The following is a 24,399-nucleotide window of genomic DNA, read 5'->3' as shown; positions in this document are numbered from 1 at the left end:
CTGCTTGTCATGGCCATTTTTATACTTTGATTTTCTGAAAGCTTTACCTCATCTCATTGCTTTTTCCCAGAGACATGAAGAAAACCCTCTCACACACGCCGACTTACACATGGACAGAGACACACCACATAACTATCTGGTTGCCAGATTTGCCGGTGGGCCCAGAACAACCCAATCAAAGCTCAGCTGGAAGGACTGCCATGACAATGCATAACGGATGGACAAAAAAAGAAGGGGGAGGGAGAGATGAAAACCTTGTGCTTTCTCCAGTTACGTTTGTAGACTCGCAGAGAGAGGGGACAGCCTTTTTTTTTTGAGCCAACAGAGGGAAAAAGTGAGAGGGAGAATAGCTTGATGCAATACAACAAAGTGGCTAACCTTTCCTCTGCTAGTCTGTCAACTGGGGATTTGGAGCATTATGTCTACAGGAACTCCCAGTGCTCTGTGTGGGAGGTGGCAAAAAGGAGATGTGTGCTCAGTACTGAAAGGCTCTATATGCTCCAAATCAGCCACAGAATTAAAACCAGACAGGTGAAGTAAAGAACATTGATTATCTTGTTACAGTGGCACCTACCAAACTGTGGGATATATTAGGCAGCAAGTGAATAGTCAACTCTTGAAGTCAATGTGTTAGAAGGAGGAAAAATAGGTAAGTATGAGGATCTGAGCAACTCTGAGGGGCAAAGTGATGATGATTTGCTGCCTCAGCCACAGCATCTCTAAATCAGCAGGTTTCGTTTGCTGCAGTGGTTAGTACCTAGCAAAAATAGCTGAACCAAAAACAACTGGTTATAATGTAAATATAGCTCATTTACGCATGTATGGATAGGAGGCTTGTCCTCGTCATCATGCACATGCTGACTCCTGTTCACCACCTACAAATTCTAAAATGGCCATGTCAGCAAAAGAACTGAACCATGGATCAAAACACATTTTTTATGTCATGTGGAAAGCCACAGGTGGGTGTATCATTTCCTTGGAAAAAAATAGCAGCAGGATACAATATGAAAAGAAAGGAAAGCCAGCAGAGATCGTATCACGCCCTGGGCAAAGGTTTAGCTGAGAAACCTTAGGCCTTGGCCATCATGTGGAGTTTGACATGTACCACTGACCTAAACATTGTTGCACACCATGTACATTGCTTTTTGTTAAAGGTATTCCCTGATGGCAAAGGTATACCCGGCAATATCCACCATCTCAGTCAGCAGGTTTTTTCCAGCTGAGTTTCCCTACTCTCTTAGCACTACCTTGAAGCTTACCAAAAGTTCTTTCCAGTGTGTCAATCATTTTTCTAACTAATCAATAAAAGATAGCTGCGGCCCTTTGGTCCATTCTGCTCAAGATGGAAGGATGGGAAAAAAATACCTAAGGGTATGACAAGTGCCAGACTACAAACACTCCAGCAGCCACTAACAAGACTCAGCCAATCCAATCAATATCTACAGTGACACAGTCATCACTGGTTAGAATATCAACAAGCATCAATGATCTTCCGATTAATATATTAAGAGATGATGTTCCATCTCCTTTTGGTGTCATATGAAAGGTAAGAAGCTCAGAGAATCAACAATCCGTGTTGCCTTAATGCCGCTTACTATTTTTCAAGGTAAGCATATGAGTAATTACAATTGCTGTGAAGGGGTTCTCAATTGACAAATCATGTTGCCATAGGAACAGTTGTGTGGGTAGCAGGTAAGGACGGTGTGAGTGACTATAGGGGAAAGATTTAACAGGACCTCATTTGACTGAGCTCCAGCATGCAGAAAGATTTCATTAAATCAGTTAATGATCATCAGTCCCACCAACATCACAGGGAAAGCGTGACAACGAGGAAAGTAAACCAAACAGATAATTAGCAGATAAATAGCTGAGGTGAGGTGCATGTCCTAAGTTTAACATTCTCGTGCAATCATCGCTTTTCGGAAAAGTTTAATCAAAGCAATCAATACGATCACACCGAAAGTCAGAGACTTAAAAGAATGACAAAGGAAAAAGGGTTTTATTCCAGGAGAGCAACAAATTGTTCACCACAGCAGTTGGCGAGAATTGGGCCTTGGCTAAGAGTCAATCACTGCATTTGCACAGACACGAGCCATTCCAAATCCCATCAGCAGAAGAAAATAAAATATACTCAAGGAAGGCAAAATCCCAAACTCAAAAGGGAGTAGCACACAGAGAGAAGAATAACACAAAACCCAATGTAAGCCTTGTTAAGTCTCTCCTTAATATCCCCAACATTATGCTGCTAGACTATGATATATCCTGGGGGGGGAGGGGGAGACAGAATAAGGTGGGTGATGTAGGGGAGGGTATTACAGTAAAGTAGATCCTCCCTTCAGCCTTCTGGCTATAGAACAGCAGGGGTCCTTTCTGAACCCACTGTTTCACAATTACTGTGGTGACGCTGAATACTGATGCCCCCTGACACCGCCAACACTCACAGCAGACAGGAAATGAGAGAGAGAGGGTACAAGAAAGAGCAGAACAGAGAGTGTGTGGGGGCGACAAGAATGGCGAGACATATTAACTTTAAATACTCCGGTCATCTCAACAAATATATAGTAATACTGCTTTCTGTGTACTTTACTGCAGCATTGCCGCAGAGTCTTTTTTGGATTCCAAAAAGAAAAATATTGCTGAATTTCCAGCACTGAAAGACATTCTGGTCCAAAGACATTGCCACTCGCCTTGGCGCGGTAGGCTGCTCGCAGGCTTGGCAGACTCAAGTAGCTTAGAGCAATACAGACTGATTTGACAGGCACACAAGAGGCGGTGCAAATTCAAACAAGAGAACCAATCAAGGACAATGCTCAAAATTTGATCGCATACTGGCAAATGAGTGCTGCCTGTCTAGATGTGGATTTGCCTTTATGAAATTGTACCCTGGATTGTGTTGCACTTAAATTTTCCTCGGAAGCTTTGTTGACCCATGTTGTCCAGAAATATTCCAAAGGAAGGCATTACTGCAAAAAAGTACCAGAGCGACTATTTAGTCAAAAGATACGCCTTTGTGGAAAAGAGCATATTCAAAAGTGGATTTCTAATCACTACCATTTTTATAAAATTCCATTCTAAGAAATGTAGCTGATTACAATTGCCTGTTTTGTCTAGTTTATTTACATAATTCTGTTCCATAAGTTATGTACTCCAAGATTTACCAGACATGCATTTACCAAAAAGCTGGAAGAAATATTTGTCTACTTCTCATTACTTACTAAAAAAAAGCTAACACTTTAACTGCTCACATCCCAAAAGAAACCGCTGACCTCTTTTAGTACCTAGCGCTGTAAGCAGGGATTCTCTTCTCAAGCTGAAATGTTAACTTTTCTAAAGAACAGCACTTATTGAGGTCAATCCAGAGCTATGATAGCAATAAAGTCAAAGCGGAGTAGGGACGAGAGTGTCAAGCACAAACATGCTACCAATAACCTTTGCTACAACAAACTGACAGCCCTGCTGTTGCTCGAGAGGATGATCCATGGACTCACAAACAACATACTTGTATTTTGGCTTATAAAAAACATACTATAAAAGCATAGTTTCTTATTGCATGCTCACTTAAAACAAAACTTGTTATTCAAAGAACTGAATAATGAGATAAATTTTCATATGATGACTGGTTGCATGAAAAATATTGAGAAGGTTTTGTCAAAAATGGATTCATAGAACATGCGTACATGCTTGCACGCCCATTCTTCCAACAGGCATGATTAAAACACCATTAGGCGCCTAATCCTTGCGTGGACTTGAGGCCTCGGTGAAGGAGTAAATGAGAGATAGCTAAGGGGAAAAAAAATGCCCTAAGACCGTCTGCAATTTTCTCATCATTTCATGCATCTGAAACAAAACTAATTTACTGCTTGTCATGCTCGGCTTGGCACACACAGGCATAAGAGCCAATATGCCACAGCGTGTCATCTGCTGCTGCATCAAAGAGAGCTGTTTATACATCAGACTCACGGCTCCATATGAATCATAGAAACCTGGGAGAAACGCTTAATATGGTCTTATCAAAAGGAGCAGTCTGGCAAACCCACTGATACGTCGGTGACTTTCCACATCTCCCCGATTCTCATCTAAAACAACATCCCATGTCTCCTTCTCGGTTTATATCCTTCTTCATAGGTCATTCCAATGACACAACAGTCTGGATTTTTTTTTCTGCCCATCCCCACACACAAATACACAAAGATAAAGTTATGTGCTTGGCAGCTTAGAGTGTGGCAGAAAGATATGGGAGGAGAGTGCTAGAGGCAGAAACCATAGGAGAGAGAGGAGAATTGAGTAATAAGATGAAAGAAAGCATGATAGAAGCCTGGAAGGAGAAAATAAAAAGTGGTGCGACTGTGATACAGTAGCGTGTACATGGATTGGGGTCCATTATAAAGGCATGCAACGGCTTAATAGGACTCTGTGGCCAAGATGCTGACTACGGTATGTGTCTACATACACACATGCACTCACATGTTCTTCTTCCGCATATAACGGCTAAACTATTCAGAGAGAACAAAGATTCTCATTAAACTGGACGCGGTGACATGTATTGATTTCTCCCCACAGAATTCACGACGCCTATTGTTTGGAGATCCTCACTTGATATCTCTGCTGTTATTGCTGTGCAAACATCAATATGCACCTCTTCAGTGTATTAAAAAAAAAAAGGGGTTAATTACATACTTGTAAGCAATTATTCCCTTAATGTAGCATAGAATCTACCCACCCGCTCTAAATTGGAATTTAGATTAAAGCCATCAGGCCGTCAGTCAGAGATGGCATCTTCAGTGTCAACTAAAACCCAATCACACATTGCATACCAGATTTTAAGCTTACTCCAAGGTCATGTCCATACAGACAAGATAACAAAGATGGGTTTTATGCATCAATGGAATGATAATTCAAAGTGTAACACCATGTATTGCGCTCACCCTGAACAAAGAAAAAGGTTATCACGCTCCAGTAAGCCAAGAGAATCTAACTTTGATCAAGTAAGAAGGGATTAATAGACACCGAAAAATATTTCTTCCAATTTTATACTATCCCTGCCTCTCTTGTTAAAGAAACATGTCTCCGACTGTCCTAAAATATGGGAGACAGATTATAGTGGGGAGAACAGTTGGTGACATGGAAATACAATTTGCAATCTCCTCGGTGGTGTTTGGTGGCATGAGAGAGGAGGGAGTCTAATTGGACACAAGCCTGTGTCTGGTAGTCCTGTCGCAGCCCACAGGGTTGTAAGTGTGTATGAGTGAGTGAGTGCGACGGAAAGAGAGAGAGAGACATGGAGTGAGAAAGAGAGCAACAGAAAAAGAACAAGAACAAACAGAGAGCTCCATTCAGGTCCAATCCACAGACACATCATTCAGTCTGACATGACGATACGTCTCTGTGACCCGAGTATTCATATAGGACCTCGCCAGCCAGTCACAGATGCATCATTCACACCCACACAGAGACACACAAGCACACTTCCGCTGGGTCTACACTGCTACCAGGCATTTATATCGCTACAGCAAATCTTACTAAGAGTTCCCACTCATATTCATTCACAATTCCCCCCCCCCCCTTGACACGAACACATTGCAAAGATTTTCTATGGAGCCTATTCTTGCAAGCGGACCGCTACCAAACTGCTATGAGCATCTTTTACTGCCAAGGTTGGAGTGAGAGTTTATCCATTAGCAAGCCATAATATTGACAAGGCTGTGCTCTCCGGGTCCAAACCCCAGCCCTCTAGCCGTAACACTGGCCGACAGACAGGGGGTTGTATGTCAATATGAGGCGCTTACAGGCAGATAAAGGATGCTGCTTCAATTCCTATAGGCAGGCCTTGATGGACAACACGTCGAGAGAAAGGGAAACAGACGGGAAGGGAAGGAATGAGAATGAGTACTGCCAAGTGCTCTGAGAGCTAAGAATTTAGGACTGAGCTGGAATTTGGCCGAAGGGCAAGGAGGCTGAACACAGATGACTCGCAAATTGCTCAGGGATCAAATTTTTTTTTGCCTTAAGACCTTGACAGCAGCTGAGCGCACAGACAATTTGAGTAAAAAATGGGAACATTCAGAAACAAGATAGATGTGCATATTCTGAATGCATGTTTTGGGGAAACAAAACACAGAAGGCTGTCTTCCAGCCTAAATCGCAAAGTGCAGAAGAATAAGCTGAATGCATTTTTCCTGTATGCATGTTGCTGTTCACCACCTCATCACCACAGATAGTTAAAACACCAGTTAGTGGACGACTAATCAGTAAAGAGACATATTTTTGTATTCATTTGCTTTAATTAGTAGTTACAGAACCGGGTGAACTCTGATGCCAATGTTGCCCTCTTTGCCAAATGTATGAATTTCAGTCACTTCACTACCTTCCAAACCCACAGCACAGCTAAGCAAATGTCATAAAACATTGTGTATAACAACTATTTCACAGTCACTTATTCAACTTGCAATAACACATAATTCACTGTAGGAACTGAGACAAAATCAAAATTAATGCCAGCGTCAGCCATGTACATGGGCTCAATCAATCCACTTAATCCTATGAGCCACACTGCCCCTCATGGACTGTAAAGCACATAGCCTCGTCCCTTCAGCCATCCTCTTGCACTGAACAAGCATGAGACTTTTGGTGAGCTCATCAAAAACACAACTAGAAGTACAATTTTGCGAGATAGTTGTGTAAAAATGCTGCCGCACTCCTTTACATTAGGGTAACATCAAGTAGGGACTTGAAGGGCAACACTGAATTGATGCAGTGAGTGTGGAGAGCAGGTGGATAGAGGGAGGGGAAAACCAGTAGAGGAGCTCAGAGTGCTCACTGTGGATGCTGTACTACAAATCTGCATTTTTGGTTGGCTGCAGAAGCTGCTTTCCGTGCACGAGGTGCAATGGAGGGTGGGAGGAAGGAAAGGGAGGAAGGAGAAAGCAGTGGAGCAGGAGATGGATGGAGGAGACTGAAGAGCTGCATCATACCGCGGGGCAGAGCTTGCACAGTTTGCTTAAATCTCTAGAAATCGCTTCAAGTGACCCACAACAAGGCTGAGCCAAAGGGGATGATTTACCTTGTGTACAACCAAAATCTAGACTAAGTCCAATGTGCTGACAGCAAAGTGCCACAAGCTGCTGTTATCAGAACTACATGCACTATTTCAAGACGCTGAATATCTTTAAGTGATGAGAGAAAAATTTCTCATCACTCTATCACTGACTTTGTTGCATGTGATCTACGAAAAGTGAAAGCATGAGAAAAATCTATTCTTGTGGATTATTGTTGGGATCTTCTCTCGGCAGGTCAATCAGCACTCCAGACAGCCACAGCTGGGTTTATAAGCTACTCAACATAAAAAGGCTTGAATATCATTTAAGCGAATAAAAGTGCCTGTGGCAAAGACAACAATGTCATAAATGCGCCTTTAGTGTCTTCTTTTGTTACGACATCAAAGCAATTGAAATGATCCCTTAATCCTTTTTTAAGTTTAGCCCTAAATCATACCCGTGGTGTGCTCCGACATGAAAATGAAAGTGCTAACATAAAATCCAAGCCTTAAGATAAAGTTACATTAAACTGAGTAGCCTGCTACCCGAGAGACCAAATGCCATGTAGTCAGGTTTTTCGTCTAAACCTAACGTGAAGTACATCCCGCAGTGCTCTATCCACATCGGTCAAGTTCAAAAGCCTTCAGGCTTCCACGACGGAACCTACGACCGTGGGTCCGCACGGGGAGAAATGTCCCAGTGTTCAGTTTGAGGCACATTAACGTGGGTTTTCCTGCAGGTTGAGATAGCTGACAAACCGTAGATAAGAAAAAAAAACCAAAAACGTCAGGAAAGCGCAATTAAACGAACAAAATAACTAAACATTGTGATATGCACATGCTGGATTGTGCCACAGTGAAACTGTTTAGAAAAGTTCTTTAGCAGCGTGCCTGAACAGGGTCAGGCTGCATACACTCAGCCCTGCGTGGAAACCTAAAATAATAGGAAATATTCCAATACTGAACGGTTTAAATAACTTTTTGAAAGAACTTTGACAGAAATTTTTGAGAAAGGTGTTAACTTTTTGTTAAGGCCACAGAAATGAATAAATACCATATGTAATAAAACATCGGGTAGTTTTCCATTTCCATCTTTGTATTTCGTAAAGCTCAGCCACCTCCAATATCTTAATTTTGGTCCAGGAGTCTGAGCGCCACTACATACCAGTCCTACACATTGCTTCATCCTCCGAAGACACTGCGTAAAACCGACGCGGAATCCCCGACAAATAATATCGTTTTGAACCGTCATAGCTACCGCTGCAAGAGGAACGAGCACAATTTGGGTACGCACCTCTCCGTCGCTCACATGGGATGAAGGGTACGAATAGCCAATGAAAACGGAGGAAACTCGGTCAACTTGAGGTCCCAAGTTAAAACAAATTGCAGAATTTGTTGGGGGGTTTTATCCTACAATTCTTCCTCGGGGATATAATGAGACGATCCAAATGGATTTTAAAAACAAAATCCGACCGATTATCGGAGTGCGCAGAGCGGGCATGGCGCAGCTAGAACAGGTGCAACACGCCTCTTGTCACCTGGCTGGTGCAGTGGGGAACCTCAAACCCGGCTATGATGCCCACCACAGCCTGCAAATATAAGTCCCGGTTGTGGGAACTAACGCAGTGACAAGCCTCGTTCCTTACCTGTAATCTATGCAGATATCATTCACAGCCGCAGCCGCATCGACACTGCGGATAAGAGGCACGTCCAGAGCAATCCCAACTCCTTCTACTCTTCCCCCCTTCCCCTCACAAAAAAATGAAATGCTTAGAGTAATGTTATATCCTGATCAGACGGCTTGTCCACTTTAAATCCCCGGTAAAGGTGTAGTTAGAAGCGATTCCTGCACGGGAGAAAGAAACAGCAGCGGACTTCCAGCAGCATCCCCGATCAGCAGGACTCTACTAAGCCTCTCAGAGTGTTCTGAGACCCGGGAGCCGCACCTCCCATCTCCCGGCGAGGACGCACTTGGTATGCCGTTGGAAAAGCCGCTGCGCCGTATGGGATACCGCAGGAGGCTGTGCTTGTGTGCGCGTATGTGTGCGTGTATGTGCGTGCAGAGAACGTGTGTGTATAGATGTGACTCAGTGCGGTGCTCCTGCTCAACTGAGGTGCTAAGGGTGCTGCAGCGGAGTGCGAGAGAGAGAGAGAGAGAGAGAGAGCTGGAGGGAGAGAGAGAAAGAAGGAGAGAGAGAGAGAGAGAAGTAGGCTGCTGCCTCGGAGTTTGCAGCTTCACAGCGAATCTCCAAGCCGGGAGGGACTTAGTGCACGGAGCTTCGTCCGCTGTAAAAGACGACTGTTTTCACCAAGGTTCATGACTTGCCGGCAGTAACCTCTTAGATTGGAGGCGAAGTGGAGAGTGTTTTCTTTACATTTTAAGACCTTGGCAACTATGTCTATAATAATAACACCGAGTGCGTAAAGCCTACAAATAAAAGCACACATCATCACGATTATCAATATGAGACTATAGGAAGTGTGACAACTCCCCATATGGGGTCCTGTGTAGTTGCTTTGTAGGCGTCAGCATCTCTAAACAAGAAAAAAAAATACATTTCCTAGCTTAAGAGATAAGCAATTCGAAAGGTATATTTTCCACCTAATAAAATAAAATAAATGTGGTATGATGTGGGATTAAATGGAGCCCGTGCCTTGTTAAAATAGAGGTTTATACAGTTAGGTATGGGTCCCGTAGCCAGCAGACGGTTTATGTAATGCATTCATCCCGTTGAGAATGGGATTTGGCAATGCCAAAGGGGAATTTAACACAAATACGCTACAATACCGGGGTGAAATGATCAGATCATCGGATTTGAATACCTAATCGCAGGATCATTTAAAGATAAAGATTGGGCAACACAGCAGCATAATTACGAATCCTGCATAGATGTGGGGGATTAGAACCTGCATTGCATTTTTTTTTCATTGATGATCTTTAAACGTGCCTCAGGAGCCCCCCCCCATCCCTACGTTTTGAGCCATTAATATTCGAAAAGCCTAATTATGTAATCAGGAATAAGCAGCGTGGGGGCTGGAATAATGCATTTTTTCCATAAAATAGCTGCCTTATATTCATATAGAGAATTCACAAGAAATCCATCATCATCATCGACTGAATTTTGCACACTAGGAACCTGCCCAGGCTTCTTTCGATTAATATTTCCAGTTCAAAGATAACTTTTAAAATGTTCCCCGGTGGTCTTAAATATTAGAATTTGATTTGATCTGGCAAAAATCATAATGAAGACGAGCGCTAGCTATTCAAAGAACTTGTGGGGAGTAAAAATTCGTTTCTATGGCATGCATCCTTGTTTAATGTCTAATCCTGTGGTATGCGTTTAGGGGTCGTATAGAGCGGTTTGGCGCTTGCTGCAGCATCCTCTCCCTCTTTTCCTCATCTCCCTCCCTCCGTGCTCTCGCTTCCAAGAGAGGTCCCTCGCTTTGAAACACTGCATCAGAGCCCCACCTACAGGCCAGAGAAACTTTACAGCCACTGACGGTGACAAACACAAATGAAGGCTGTAAGTGCTTCAGCGACTCTGCAACGGTGTGTGGCCATTTGTGACTGTTGTTTGCGGTAGCGTTTTTAATCTTTAAAAAAAAAAAAGTTGTACCAGAACATTAACGTGGCACGAATGTAACACAAACATCCCAGAAAACTACATTATAATGATCTACTACCTACGAACGTCATTTATTCCTGCCTGTAAATTAAGCGAGCGGAAACAGAAACACGGCACATCTACTGTAGAGAGTCAACGCAGAATTACAGCATTACGGTGGCAGTATTACAACACTAAACATGTTAGTCTGAGCAGATAGAGCAATTTAAACAGTCGTGCAGGATTAGTAATAACTGCTTCATATGGTCTTGGTCTTTACTCTCACCCAAACTTCTGCCTTACTGCGGGGAAAAGAAAAATGTGCATATTGGGACATTCTTTGCTCTATGTGTAGCTGCTTCTCCTGCTGGTGGGGGAGGGGTGACTGATGGCAATCAGCAATACTGGCAACACCTGGGCCCGGTGTGCCACCCCTCCTGGAGCTTGTGTTGGTGGGGCGCTCTTCCCCATTAACAGACAGCCCGTATTCACTGGTGATTTTCGACCAGAGCCACATCCTTCATGAGGAAACTGAAAGCATAATGCCAGAGTAAAGGTTTGAAAGCTAAAAACGGTTTATCTGATTTTAAATGCTCTCACCGTAATCAGTTGGATTTGTGTATTGACAGAAACACTGCCCCAATCTTTATGGCATACAAGGTAGACACACACAGCTGAGCCAATTAATAGTTTTAAACTGCCAATGACAGGTGTAGTTGGTAAATTCGGTGGTGCAGGTAAGTGGATGAGTAGAAACTTGTATGCAATCTTGTATGGAGCAATAACCAAACCAAATAACTGGTAGAAAATTAAAGGCTTCAGTACTGCACCAGATGGGAATACAAGGTTTAACACATTCAATGCAATTAACCCTGACATCCATTCGTTTCAAAGTCTTTTTGACTTTTTCCAAGAGTTTGAATACACTTATCAGAATCTGTGGCCAGATGCACCATAGTTTTGTGCTTTGTACGTCCTAAATTTGCTATTTAACAGGTTAAAATTTCTTGAAAAGTTAAAAATCAATACAAAAAAGGGGGGGGGGATGGTTTATTAAAAAAAAAAAAAAGAAGTGATTTTTAGATTCAAGAATTCAGCGATACCTCGGAGGAAAAGTTACCCCTTGTAAATCATTTTAAGCAATAAAACCAATGTCTTTGTTTTGCTGGGTGGTGATGGTTTACAAAAAATCTCTTTGGAAAAGCAGCAGATTTGAAAATGTGTTCATTTGTAATACTCCGGTCTTCATGTCAGATTTTGAGGTCATTTAGAGGATGAAAAGCATAGATACTGACATACCTATTGGCCACATTTAATTATTCAGTGCCAGCAGAGCTAAATCAACAGTCTGTGGAGCTCAATAATCAGATAACTTTCAAAGCACAGCAAATCAATAGTGCTGCAATCTACAGTGACAATAGTCATTCTGTGAAAGGGTCAGGATCGTGTGACCTTCTGAAATTAATGTAAAGGGCAATGGTCTGTGTTCAGATCAAACATGCTGGGATCAAATGATAATAGGGTTGTAATTTTTTTTTTTTTTTTATCATAGGAGTGCAATCATTTCTGTGTTCTGCATGTTCATATACATATTGATTAAACCCAAGGACATATTTGTCTTGACATCTTAAATATACAGGGTGTTTTTACATAAATGACAGACATGCGTAAAGTAAAATACTTTAATATCTACAGTTTTCCGTGAAAGCAAACTGGTGCTGGTGATTCTTATGCATCTGTTTATGAGACTTTAGCTAGCTCAGAGCTAAATAACAAAATAAGTTTACATTTATTGGTTGCCTCGAGATTATTATCCAAACAATATTTGTTTGCTTTGAGCAATCTTGCTTTATCGTTTTTGCTCTTCGTTTAAAGCCAGTTAGAAATTCAAGGTTGAATAAGCAAGCTTAGTACAGTAGTTGCTGAGAAAAGGACAACAACTTCAAAGACCGTGAGTAGTTTCTTTGGAGCTATGAAAGATAATTAACGGTCTTTCCCAGCAATTTAAGTTAACCATTTGCTAAGTTTTTATTTTTTCCAAACAGTATATTTGCTTTTCAGCTTAAAAAAATGAGATTAAACACTGGTTCATATACACTCACCAGCCACTTCATTAGTTACACCTTTGTAGTACTGGGTTGGATCCAGAACTGCCTTAACTCTTCATGGCATGAATACAACAAGGTGCTGGAAACATTCCTCTGAGATTTTGGTCCATATTGGCATAATCGCATGACACAGTTGCTGCAGATTTGTCAGCTGCACATCCAAGATGTGAGTCCCCTGTTCCACCACATCCCAAAGGTGCTCTATTGGACCGAGATCTGGTGACTGTGGAGGGCATTTGCATACAGGAAGGTCATGTCATGTTCAAGAAACAAGTTTGAGCTTTGTGACATGGTGTCTTATCCTGCTGGAAACAGTCATGAGAAGATGTCACATAAAAGGGGTGTATAATATTCATGTAGATTGTGGTGGGTCTAAGTGTGCCAAGAAAATATCCCACAGACTATTAGAGCAGCAGCAACCTGAACAGCTGATTCAAAAGAAGACTGACTCTACCATCTGATTGCTACAGAACAGGCAACATTTTTCCATTTTTTTACTGTAGTCTTGGTTTCCTGTTCCTAGTCGACAGGAGTAGTACTCGGTGTGGTCTTCTGCTGATGTAGCGAAACTGCTTCTAGTTTTGACATTGTGTACATTCATAGATGCTCTTCTGCAAAACTTAGCTGTAAAAAGTTTGTTACTGTTTCCTTCCTATCAGCTCAAAGCAGTCCAGCCATTCTTCTCTGACCTTTGGCATCAACAAGATCCTTTCGGTCAGAGAACTGCTGCTCACCGGGTATTTTCAGACTATTCTCTCTAAATATGGTTGTGTGGGAAAATCCCAGCAGGTCAGCAGTTTCTGAAACACTCAGAATTTATGTTAATGTGCACTGGAACAGGTGTACTTAACAATGAGGCCAATGAGTGTAGTTACTTCTGATATTTTTCAACTAAATGTATACCAGGTTCTAGTTCTAACAGTGCAGTAAACCTAGATGCAGTGTTTAATCAATGTATAAGATAAATCTAAGATCCTGGTATCTTCTAAACCAGAACCGGGATTTTCAGAATCAGAATCAGAATACTTTATTGATCCCTAGGGGAAATTATTTTTCGTTACAGTGCTCCATTATAAACAAAGATTAACAAAGACAGACAATACACTAATTAAGAATAGCACAATATATACAGGCATATATATATATATACATAAAAGTCACTTATTAATAAATAGCTGAAAAAGAACACGTGCAAGAAGGGTGTAGCTGTAGCAGTAACCAGTGTGTTAAGTGGATGCGTTGTACAGGGAGATGGCCACAGGCAGGAATGATTTCCTGTGTCGTTCAGTGGTGCTTTTCGGTAATCTCAGTCTCTCACTGAACGAGCTCCTGTGACTGACCAACATGTCATGGAGTGGGTGGGAGGTGTTATCCAACATTGTCTTTGTCTTGGACAGCATCCGCCTCTCCGACACCACCTTGAGTCCAGCTCCATCCCCACAACATTACTGGCCTTACGAATCAGTTTATCGAGTCTGTTGGCATCTGCGACCCTCAGCCTGCTCCCCCAGCATGCAACAGCATAGAGGATTGCACTGGCTACAACGGACTCATAGAAAATCCTCAGCATTTTCTGGCAGATGTTGAAGGACCTCAGTCGCCTCAAAAAATAGAGACGACTCTGGCCCTTCCTGTAAAGTGCTGTGGTGTTTTTAGCCCAGTCTAGTTTATTGTCAATGTGTACTCCAAGGTATTTATAGTCCTCCACAATGTCAACACTGACCCCCTGGATTGAAACAGGGGTCAAGTGTTTCCTGGTCTTCCTGAAGTCCACGATCAATTCCTTGGTCTTTGCCACGTTGAGCTGCAGATGATTCTGCTCAGAAAACTGAATTAGAATATATGGCTATATGGGAAAGGTTAGTGCTTGGTAGTATTAAACCATGAATTTGAATATTGGTATATCAAAAGTTTATGAAATGTGTTACTGCAGTTTAAAAGCCTTTATCCACAAGGGCAAAGGAGAAAGAGAGGATCCTATCTCTGTATTTGGCTCTTTATTAAAATGCACTGACCAATCTGAATTCCCCATTTGTCTTGCAAATGAGATGATGACTTATGGAGGCAACATGAATGGCTTTGATGAAGCCTCCTTTTTAATGCAGTCAAGTGGGTTGGAGGGAGGTGCGTGCACGCGTGTGTGTGCGTGTCTGTGTGGATCCCATTGCCAGCTGGCACAGCGTTATTTCAGCAGCTCTCCTCATCTTGCTGAAAACGATGTTTGTGTGTGTGTCTAAGCATAGGCCAGTAATGTGTCCCAGTGTCCCTTGAATTAACTCAGTGAACCCCTTTAAACACAGCTGTACTAGGTTTATCTTAAGCCTTTGGGGATACAGGGATCACCCCTCAGTGGTATACTGTTCCCAGGGGTCTTCCCCCTTTCCCCTTTAAAAAACCCATACGCATCCGCACACATCCGTATGAACTGTATCACCAACAGAATAGACATTCATCACTCTTCTGCTGCAGCATATCCCTGAATACTTCAGCCTGCTAAATCACACATATTCTAAAGTGTGTATATATGTGCTTTATGGTCAATTTACAAGTCATTTCTATTCCAGAGATGATGTTATTTATGAGCTGCCAGTGGCATTGCCAGATTTACTGTGTCCGTCTTCATAAAAGTGTCTGCCCATTCCCTTCACTTTCTCAAAGCCCCTTTTTTTCGTCCTGGTTTAAATCACACTGAAACAGTGGCTATGTCAGCCTCATCCACGATATCTCAATTTTGTAGGAAATCTATTAGTGCATCTCTGACCTAATGAAGTTTTATGTGTCTTATGGACGCAATGAATGACACTGATACCCCGCTGATTTGGATTGTAAATAGGTTTTCAATTTTCTGTCTGTATCAAGAGTTACTGGATAGTAAATTATATTGAAGCTGACATTTCTGTGTGTGTGAGTGCATGTGCGTGAGCCAGTGCGTGGGTGTGGACGGACGCGCGTGTTGAATATGTCACTCAGTCATATAATTAGTTAGTTTGCATATTGATGACTTTCTGCTTTTGGTGTAAATGTGTGCGCTAGTTTGTTTCAGTTTTTATTCCATCATGTTGTTTGTGTGTGTATGTGTGTGTTTATTCATCCATGTACCTTCAGCCTCCCCATCAAGCTAGCAGCTGCCTGTCTGTCTGTCCATATAGCTGTGTGCATATGTGTGTGTGAGTCTGTGCACACTCCAGGGCCAGGTGAATCAATGTTATGCCAGCGATTTCTCCGGAGAGTCAAGCTCATGTCCATGGAGATCCAGACAAAGCCACCCTGACCGTGCTTCTTTTTGTCCCCCCAGAATTAAACTCTTCCACTGGGATGTGCACTGCAGATGGCCAGGCGGATGGAAACCAGGGACACATTATATGCATGCAGTGATAAAATAAAGTGTGGCTCATGGGAACCTCGCGGTTTTTCTGTTAACATCATTCTTTAGTATGCCTTTATATACATACCAGTTTTACGACTGCAACTATACCTAATTGTAACTTGTACAAGTATTACAAAGAGTATAAAACTGAGACCTTTGACATAAAAAAATAATAGAACACGATCTGAGATTTTCCTGATTTGTCCATTACACACGTGATTGTTTGGTTATTGCATTGCTCGTAAGATCTAACATCTTTTTTCCTTCCTTTTTTGTATCATCTCAATTTCTTTCTTTCATACCTAACTTACAAAAAATGCACGCAAAAGGAGGTTAATTGAAAACCTGTTTGAATAATGTTACTCAAACTGTCATTGGTGGAAAATCAATTATCCATTTTTTCATGAATGTTTGTTCTGCAGCTGTGAGAGGAAGTGACTGATCTTTAAATCCAAGTTTGTAGTCCAAGTACAATTACTGTAAATTTAAGCAGTCTTATTTTTTTATTGCTCAAAATACATACTTAAGAGGCGCATGGTCAAGGAAGTTCCTGTGTGGTCAGTTTTGGATGGGCATTTAAATTATTTGGTTGAGCAACAAAAAATGTATTTAGAAATAGTTAGAGATTGCATTATGGCTACATTTGTTCTCGATCAGTCAATACTACAGTCTATAAAACAGAATGCAAACAGATAATATAAAGTTTTCAGTTCAAATATCTTTTTGCTTCCCCGCAGATTCTGCATATTCATATGCAGATGTCTGAGATTTACGATTCAAAAACCTTAGAAGTTACAAACAGCTTGCGAAACACAGAAACCCACCAGCAAAACTACTGTATACAAGTTTTATAAGAACTATGGAACAGAATGAGCTATAAACAGTTTTAGCTAAATGGATAGAGCAGCTAGCTAAAACTTTTGTACAATTTATTTAAACAGCTGCTCCAGTTCAGCTGAAGATATGCATATTAGGGTAAATGGATGTCAGGCAGATAAAGTGCTTAAAGTATATAGAATTAAGTGCTATATGAATGTATGGCTAAATGTAGCTTTTACTCTAATGTGCTTTGAGTGGTCAGTAAGACAAGAAAAGCACTATAGAAATGTAAATCCACTACTGTTTCCATTCTCATTCCCATTTGGCCAAAATGCAAAGTACACCTGTCCACGTACCTCTTTGTGTGGTGTTTTGGAGACAAATTTAACATTGTATTGTCAAGAAGGGGCGTTTTGCATCTCTTCCATCCCCTTCAGAAACTGTCTCTCCTGCAGATTCAATATGTTCAAACAGCCAAACAACCCCCCCCCCCCCTTAAGTCCTTTTTCAGCCAATAAAATGATAACAGTGTTTGTGTCTTTTTCACGAGGAAAGTGAAGCTAAAAAAGAACCCAGAGTCTACTCAGTTTGAGTGAGAACTTGTTTTTAAAGGATCTTTCCTTTGGTTTTTGTTGCGCACAAACTCGCACAAACACAGCAGCAGTTCTGGGAATCCATTGCTGTGGTCTGTGGCTATAATCTATCGGCAGTGCCTTTCACCAGCTTGACCAGAAGCTTTCAGTGCAGTATCAGCTGGCACCATTCCACATTGCACACCATTACTATTACTCCTTCCAGTTTCTCTTTTAAATGCACTCATTTTTATTTTTCTAGGCCCACATCTCCACATATTATTTTCTTGAGATGTTTGAATTTCTAAGGATGTTTTCATGCTTGAAATGAATTTATTTGGGGTCTTATAACCTGAAGCAAAACCACGTTAAAAAGCAGACACGACCTTATGTGCAAACTACAGTCTCCGCACAGAAACACGTCACTTAAAATCATTCTGACATGTGTCTGAGTGCATCATGTTAAATATTCAAAGACGAGAATGTTTCATAAGGAAATGACAGCATAAACACATCACAGAGGACGCACACAGCTTTGCTTCTTTAAACACATGGGTGGAGAAATCGAATGAGTCACCGACCTTTCCTGTAAGTCCTCCATCATGAGGCCTCCAGTAAACGTTTTTCACGGATCCTTGTGTGCCTAAAGATGCCATTGAAAGTGGGTTGAAGATTCTTTTATAAAAAAACATGTTTGGTTTGAACACAATTTACCGGTTAAACAGCACCAATTCTGCTAGGCGCACTTGCATACTCGTTGTGCAGTGTCTTTGAGTGCTGAACTTCTTCTGTCTCAAATGCCTGTGTCTCTTGATGTAATCCCAGATTGACTTGATGATGTTGCAATCGGATCTCTGTGAAAGTCATCTCCTGTAGGACTCCCTGTTCCTCAACATGTGATATTTTAAAATCTATACATCTAGAAATCAGTGGTGTCCTGTGTTTTAAGCATACCTGCTCTAAATCCAGTTTAATGCATTTTATTATATTAACATATGTCTTTAGAATTTAATCTGTATTCAGTCCTTAGATGATGATACATGATGAGCACCAGTAATGAGATGAGGAGGGAGGAATAGGACGGGAAAACATTAAATTACCCACAAACGTTATTTTTACTGTTAATTGATTAGACACCGAGGGAGCGGATTTACATTTTGAATTGATCATTGTCAGAGAGGGAGAGCTGTTAATGGCACGATTATGCATGCGTGAATTCATGCTATAAACACGCAGTGTAATTTCAGTCTTCTGGAAAGTGCTGTATGTAAGCACTGAGTGACAGACCATATCTAATTCATTCTCCGCTGGAAGTTTTAAAAGCGAGATAAACTATAACTAAGAACTGTCACTGGATTTGATGTATTTTGAAACAAAACTACAGGTATATGAAGATAAAAAAAACATATTTTGTTGCCACTGTATAACAAGAACATAAAAATGCATCGCAGATAAAAACACTGACTGAAAATGAAATTGGACGTGGTCATCACGAGGTCACTCATTGGTTTTTAACTCCTGCATTAAAGCAAAAGTCATTTTGCTAATATCAGCTAATATTAGCAACCTTGGATAGCAAGCTGCATGATCCAAAAACTTTATGGCTGCATTGCACACACATTAATAACTGCTAATTAGTGTCACGTAGTACAGCCTACTAGAATTTCTCAGATAAAAACTCATCCACTGGCTACTCTGTGGGCTACACCTTGGAAGAGGCTAGATTATTTGCAACATAGCTCCATGAAAAATGCCCCAAGGATCCCCCAAGCACCATAAAATTGAATGAGAGGTCCAGTTCAGTCATGTGAATCAAAGTAAGGTGAAGTACCAGCCAGCCAGCGGCTACAGCCACTGGTGTCAGCATCCAGTTAAAGGGGCCGCGCTCTTAACATTGCGTATACAACAAATGGGAGACAAGGACTGGATTGTTTTTGGAGCTAGCCTCAAGAGGCCATTCAAGGAACTTCAAATTAGACCAAAAAAAGCATTTATTAAGAAAATAAGAAAAAAATCAGCTTCTTTGATTTGCAAAACCTGAATGATAAGGCAGAGTAAAACAAAACAGGCCCAGACTTGTGTGTCAAACAATAAAAAGGAGATCATCTTTATTAAAAACTTTCAATTAATACTTAAGATGCAGCGTTTGTTGTTTGAACATGCAGTTACAGTCACTGAAGAAATCCTCTTTAATGCATTCACGATGGATCTATCATGCTTCTGATAATCCTTCATGGAATCCTTTGTACCGTAGTTGTAGTATTACTTTATAATCCCACTCAGCGTTGCTGTGATGTTTCTGGGATCAAATAAATAAATAACTGCAAGGAAAAGTACCAGGTACACAAACAGTATATTATATATGTGCAAGCCTCTGTGTCTATATTAAGGTCAAAGGGGAAAATCTGCTCTGATCATTCCACAATGAGATTTCAATACGAACAAACTCAAACAGTGTGTAAGCCTTTGGTGAATAGTGTTAAAGTAAATGAGTATACTAGGACATAAAAGCTGAGTCTTCCCTACCAAACCATTCCTTTGAAATCCAACAGTTCAAAAGAAGTGATAACTTGAATTTTAAGCAATTATACTCGGAGGTCGAGAAGAGATGCATCTCCATCTGCAGGTTTAATTGCAGATGGAGAAGAGGTGCATCTGTAAAAGGTAGAACTAATATTTCACTGATATTTCAGTTTCACGCTGTGTCACGCTGTGGAATTATGTAAATAATAGACCAAAAAAGAAAGCCACAAAACCATGAAAAACACGAAAACCACGCAGCATTTCATCCACCGGCATCTACTGGCAACGCAAAAAGAAAAATGCAGGCACATATTTAATACACCTACACAGACAGGAGACAAGCACATGTAGAAGTCCTTGGGATCCAACGGAACAAAACATCAACTCACAATGGACAGCAGTTACACGTAAAGGGGGAGGAGGTTCTGAAGAAGAGATATACATAGTGTTTAGCCATATCTCAAATTCTGAGTATATATGAAGACTAAACATCTAAACATCAGCTCAAAAGGGATAGCTTTGATTTATTTTGCAGATTGCAGCATTTTGTTCTCCGCTGTACGTTTTCAACACAGAGGAACTGTCAATCCGCCTCCCACTTACCCTACTGTGAAATTAAAATGGATCTGATTACATAGAAAAAACAATCTCTTTCAAAATGACTGACAGATATTTTAATTTGGGAACTGATAGTACATAAGAACTATTTCCAATTTACTGATTTTAAACTCATCAGTAAACACAGTACTCAGCAGAACAACGGGTAACGTCAAAGTGGCTCTCCCCACCTTTTGTCTGTGGTACTAATGTGTCGCTATTTTGCTCTTGCATGGACTTGTACGTGAATGCCATCAGTACTTTTTGTAATACAGATGTAAACCAGAGCAATCCCCAATTATTTTTTTTTTTTTTTTTTTAAAAAAGCAAAATTATATTCCTATGCAGATATCTGTTTTTAGAGATTAGAGTCAGAGAGACTGACTGGTCCATTACAACTTTGCGATGAGACGGGATAAGGTTTACAGTACAGCTATGCTACTGTGGTATATTCAACACCAGTGCTTTTTTAACAGTTCAGCACTCCACCGTGCACACATTCTCGGCAAGAATATTCATATGTCTTGTACATATACACATACGTGCACACAAACACACACAAAAAGAAGTAGATGAAGAGGAATGCTTTAGCAAGCTGACAGGCAGAAGATTAATCCATCCTTCCCAACCAGTCACTCCTATTCCCTCCCTCCCCCTGTTTCTCCTTCCAGCCTCATTGTTTTCAATAAAGTGTCAGGACTGGCCATTTTATAATCACATTTGCGACTTGGGATCTGGGATTCAGATGCAATCAATGTCTATTAGAATCACTAGGTTATTGATTGAAAGAGGAGAAATGGTGTGAGCGATCTCTCCCATTTTAATCCTCACCCTGTACCTCACATATATTTTACATTTAATGCCAAAGCTGGGATCTACACATTCCCGTGTATGTGGTGCTTGTGTTTTATTGGCAGTAACTTGAGTTGTATGAATAGTAAAATAATAATTTGAAAAGGCGGAGAGCACCCTGAATACTGCCAAATAATTCATGATCCTTCTCTGCCGAGATATACGCTCGCCGGCCACTTCATTAGCTACAACTTCCTGGTAGCGGGTTGGAGCCTATTTTGACTTCAGAGCTAACTAAACTCTTGGTCTAGATTCAAGATTGTGCTGGAAACATAGCTTTGAAGTTTTAATCTACATTGACATGATAGCATCATATAGTTTCTCTAGATTTGTCAGCTGGACATTTACGTGTTTACACACCATTCTGCATTTAATCATTAGATATTATTAATCTCTGGCTCTCCTCCACATTGTGATTTCCTCTCTATTATTGTAGCATCATTACATTACAATATGACGTGCCTTCAAGTGACTGTTGTGATTTGGCACTGTATAAATAAAGCTGAATTAACTTGAATTGAAACTCCTGTTTCAATGCATTGCAAAAGTGCTCTGTTGGATTAAGAGCTGTTAACTGTGTGGAGTAAGCTCATTTTTATGTTCAAGTTTAAAAGTAGTTCAGCTTTGGGGCATGGCTTCTATTATGGCTAGTATTCATTAGAAGGCACTAAGGTCATTATCCTGACACAATCATGTTAATGTGGCAGAAAAAATCATGACTCATTTGACCAGCATCTGTTGTTCAATTTTTCTGAGCCTGTGCTAATTGTAGCCTCAGTTTCCTGTTCTTAGGTAATAGTAATAGTACTTGGTTTGGTCTTCTGCTGATGCAACCCATGTAGCCCATGTGCTTCAAGGTGCTTCTATATACCTTGGTTGTGATGAGCGGTTACTTAAGCCACTGTTGCCTTCCTATCAGCTCTGAGCAGTCTTGCTATTCTCCTCTCACCTCTGGCATCAGCATCACATTTTAACTCTGAAAACACCACTCACTGGATATTTTTGGACCATTCTCTGTAAACCCTAGAATGCTTGTGTGGGAAAATCCCAATAGATCAGCAGTTTCTGAAATATACAACCCAATCCATCTGGCACAAACAACCATGCCACATGCAAAGTCACTTTAATCACTTTTCCTCCCCAGCCTGATGTTCACTTTGAACTTCAGCAGGTCACCTTGATCATGTCTACTTGCCTAAATGCAAGGGAGTAACTGCAATGTGATTGGCTGATTAGATATTTGCATTAACAAGCAGTTGAACCATTGTACTTAATACTGTGGTTAGTGAGTCTGTGTTAAGTCACTATCACAGAAGTAACAGTTATTTTGTGTAGAAACTGTATTTAAAACATGAAAGATTTTGGGAGGTTGTATTTGATTTAAAAAAAATCATGTTGATGGTGACTGTATCTATTTTTTTCTTACTTAAAAAAAGTAAAGAATAGCTGTGTTCATATTGCATGAAATCCTGAAGGTATGTGTTTTACAGGCAGAAGAGTGATTTAACATTTGCGTACCTGTGTTTTGTGCTAGAAGACAAAACACAGAATGCGAGAAAAAGACAAAAATATAAACCAGTGTGTTGGGAGCAGCTGTTTCTTTGTGTTCTCCCATGCTTCAGTGTACTCTTTATAATACATAATGTTAAACTTAGTGTGTATGTGCATAAGTATGTTTACATAAAGCAATGTTTTATTACTCAGCTTCTGGGCAACATTACCACAAGGTGACATTTAGGGGACAGTTTCACACACTGGGAATATGGCTGATTTCACTGCTGTTCATCACCTGCTTCTGGTAACGTCACCCAGATTTCCAAAAGCTATTTATCAGAATATGTGCTTTTGTGCATATAGATTTATCCAGAATTCTTTGCTATGTAACATTTATTCAAACTCGAGAATTTTCAGCTTTGTGTGAATTGAGTGCATCTACTGAAAGCTGTTAGGTTTTAAAACAGACAAATCCAGGTTAAGTTAATGTGAATAATTTGGTTTCTCTTCAAGGGAGATATTGATATCCTCCTTCTCAAGACACATCACACCATTTTAAATGTTCATTTCAAGTAAAAGAAAGTGACATGAATAACATGAAAGCTCTGTTCCACATCCGGATCTACTTGGAGTCTTTCACAGGGTATCAGGATAGGCTGTTTAGGTTAGAGGTTAGAAGCATCCATGTCTATTTACTCCAGAGAAGGTTGTAAACTCCAATACAAGTTGATTAATCAGTGAAGCTACCTTTTGATTAGCCTTGTCTCATGATTTCTTGCTTTGTGGTAGATCTTTGTTCTGTCTTCACTGAGATATTTGAATGCTAATCAATAAAATCAAATCAAATCAAATCAAAAGCTGACTACTGACAGCGATATTGACATGAGTTCTTGAGAATATCATGAACTTTTCTGTTAGTGCTCCTGTCTTTGCCTCTGTTAGCTGCTGTTACCCTCTGTTAGCTGCTGTTAGTCACTAATGTCTGGTTTACAATAGGAGGAGAGTGTAAGAGAGTAAAAAGAACTGTCCAAGATAGGCTAAAGAATGCATTATGCCACTTATAGGCCTGACAAGATACAGGGTACAAAAGTGGATGTGAATGTACATTTTCCTGTGTGTGTTAAGCAGTCTCAAGTCCCAAGACAACTCATTTACAGGGAAGTCCTCCCACAAAAGAATAAAACATTCTGCTACAGTCTGCACTCAGCATGCCAGTCACACAAAGAAACGTATGCATATGCGTCCATTCGTACGTGTATGTGTATGTGAGTGTAGCAGAGGCCTACGTGTCCAAGTCAGAGTTACAAAAGGACAGCTCTTTTCACCCTCTCACTCACATTTTCTCTGTCCAAAACTACAGAGTCACACTGACCATTATACAACCACCCATAAAACTTACAAAGGCTGAAAAGGATTTATATTCCCCACA

At 40.8% G+C, this 24,399-nt stretch overlaps 1 protein-coding gene across 4 annotated transcripts in view; it reads right to left on the bottom strand.

The window, feature by feature from the left end:
- The window catches only part of plxna4 (plexin A4), a 244,758-nt gene extending 233,747 nt beyond the window's left edge, over window positions 1-11,011 (bottom strand). The window contains exon 1 of one of the 4 annotated variants that reach the window (XM_076875467.1): window positions 10,925-11,011. Coding sequence is in view for 2 of the 4 variants with exons in the window: in XM_076875468.1 (XP_076731583.1) it covers window positions 8,199-8,211 (13 nt within the window). In the remaining 2 variants the exon portion in view is untranslated. Of the gene's footprint in view, window positions 1-8,198; window positions 8,278-8,679; window positions 9,172-10,924 lie in introns of those variants that run through there. The other 3 variants (XM_004548251.3, XM_076875468.1, XM_004548250.3) reach the window with 3 other exon arrangements.
- Between the last annotated feature and the right edge of the window lie 13,388 nt (window positions 11,012-24,399).

The sequence above is a fragment of the Maylandia zebra genome, linkage group LG17 (genome assembly GCF_041146795.1).
Source record: "Maylandia zebra isolate NMK-2024a linkage group LG17, Mzebra_GT3a, whole genome shotgun sequence".
Classification (NCBI taxonomy): Eukaryota; Metazoa; Chordata; class Actinopteri; order Cichliformes; family Cichlidae; genus Maylandia; species Maylandia zebra.
Note: the sequence above shows the minus strand (reverse complement) of the source record. Positions and strands in the feature narration are given on the sequence as shown.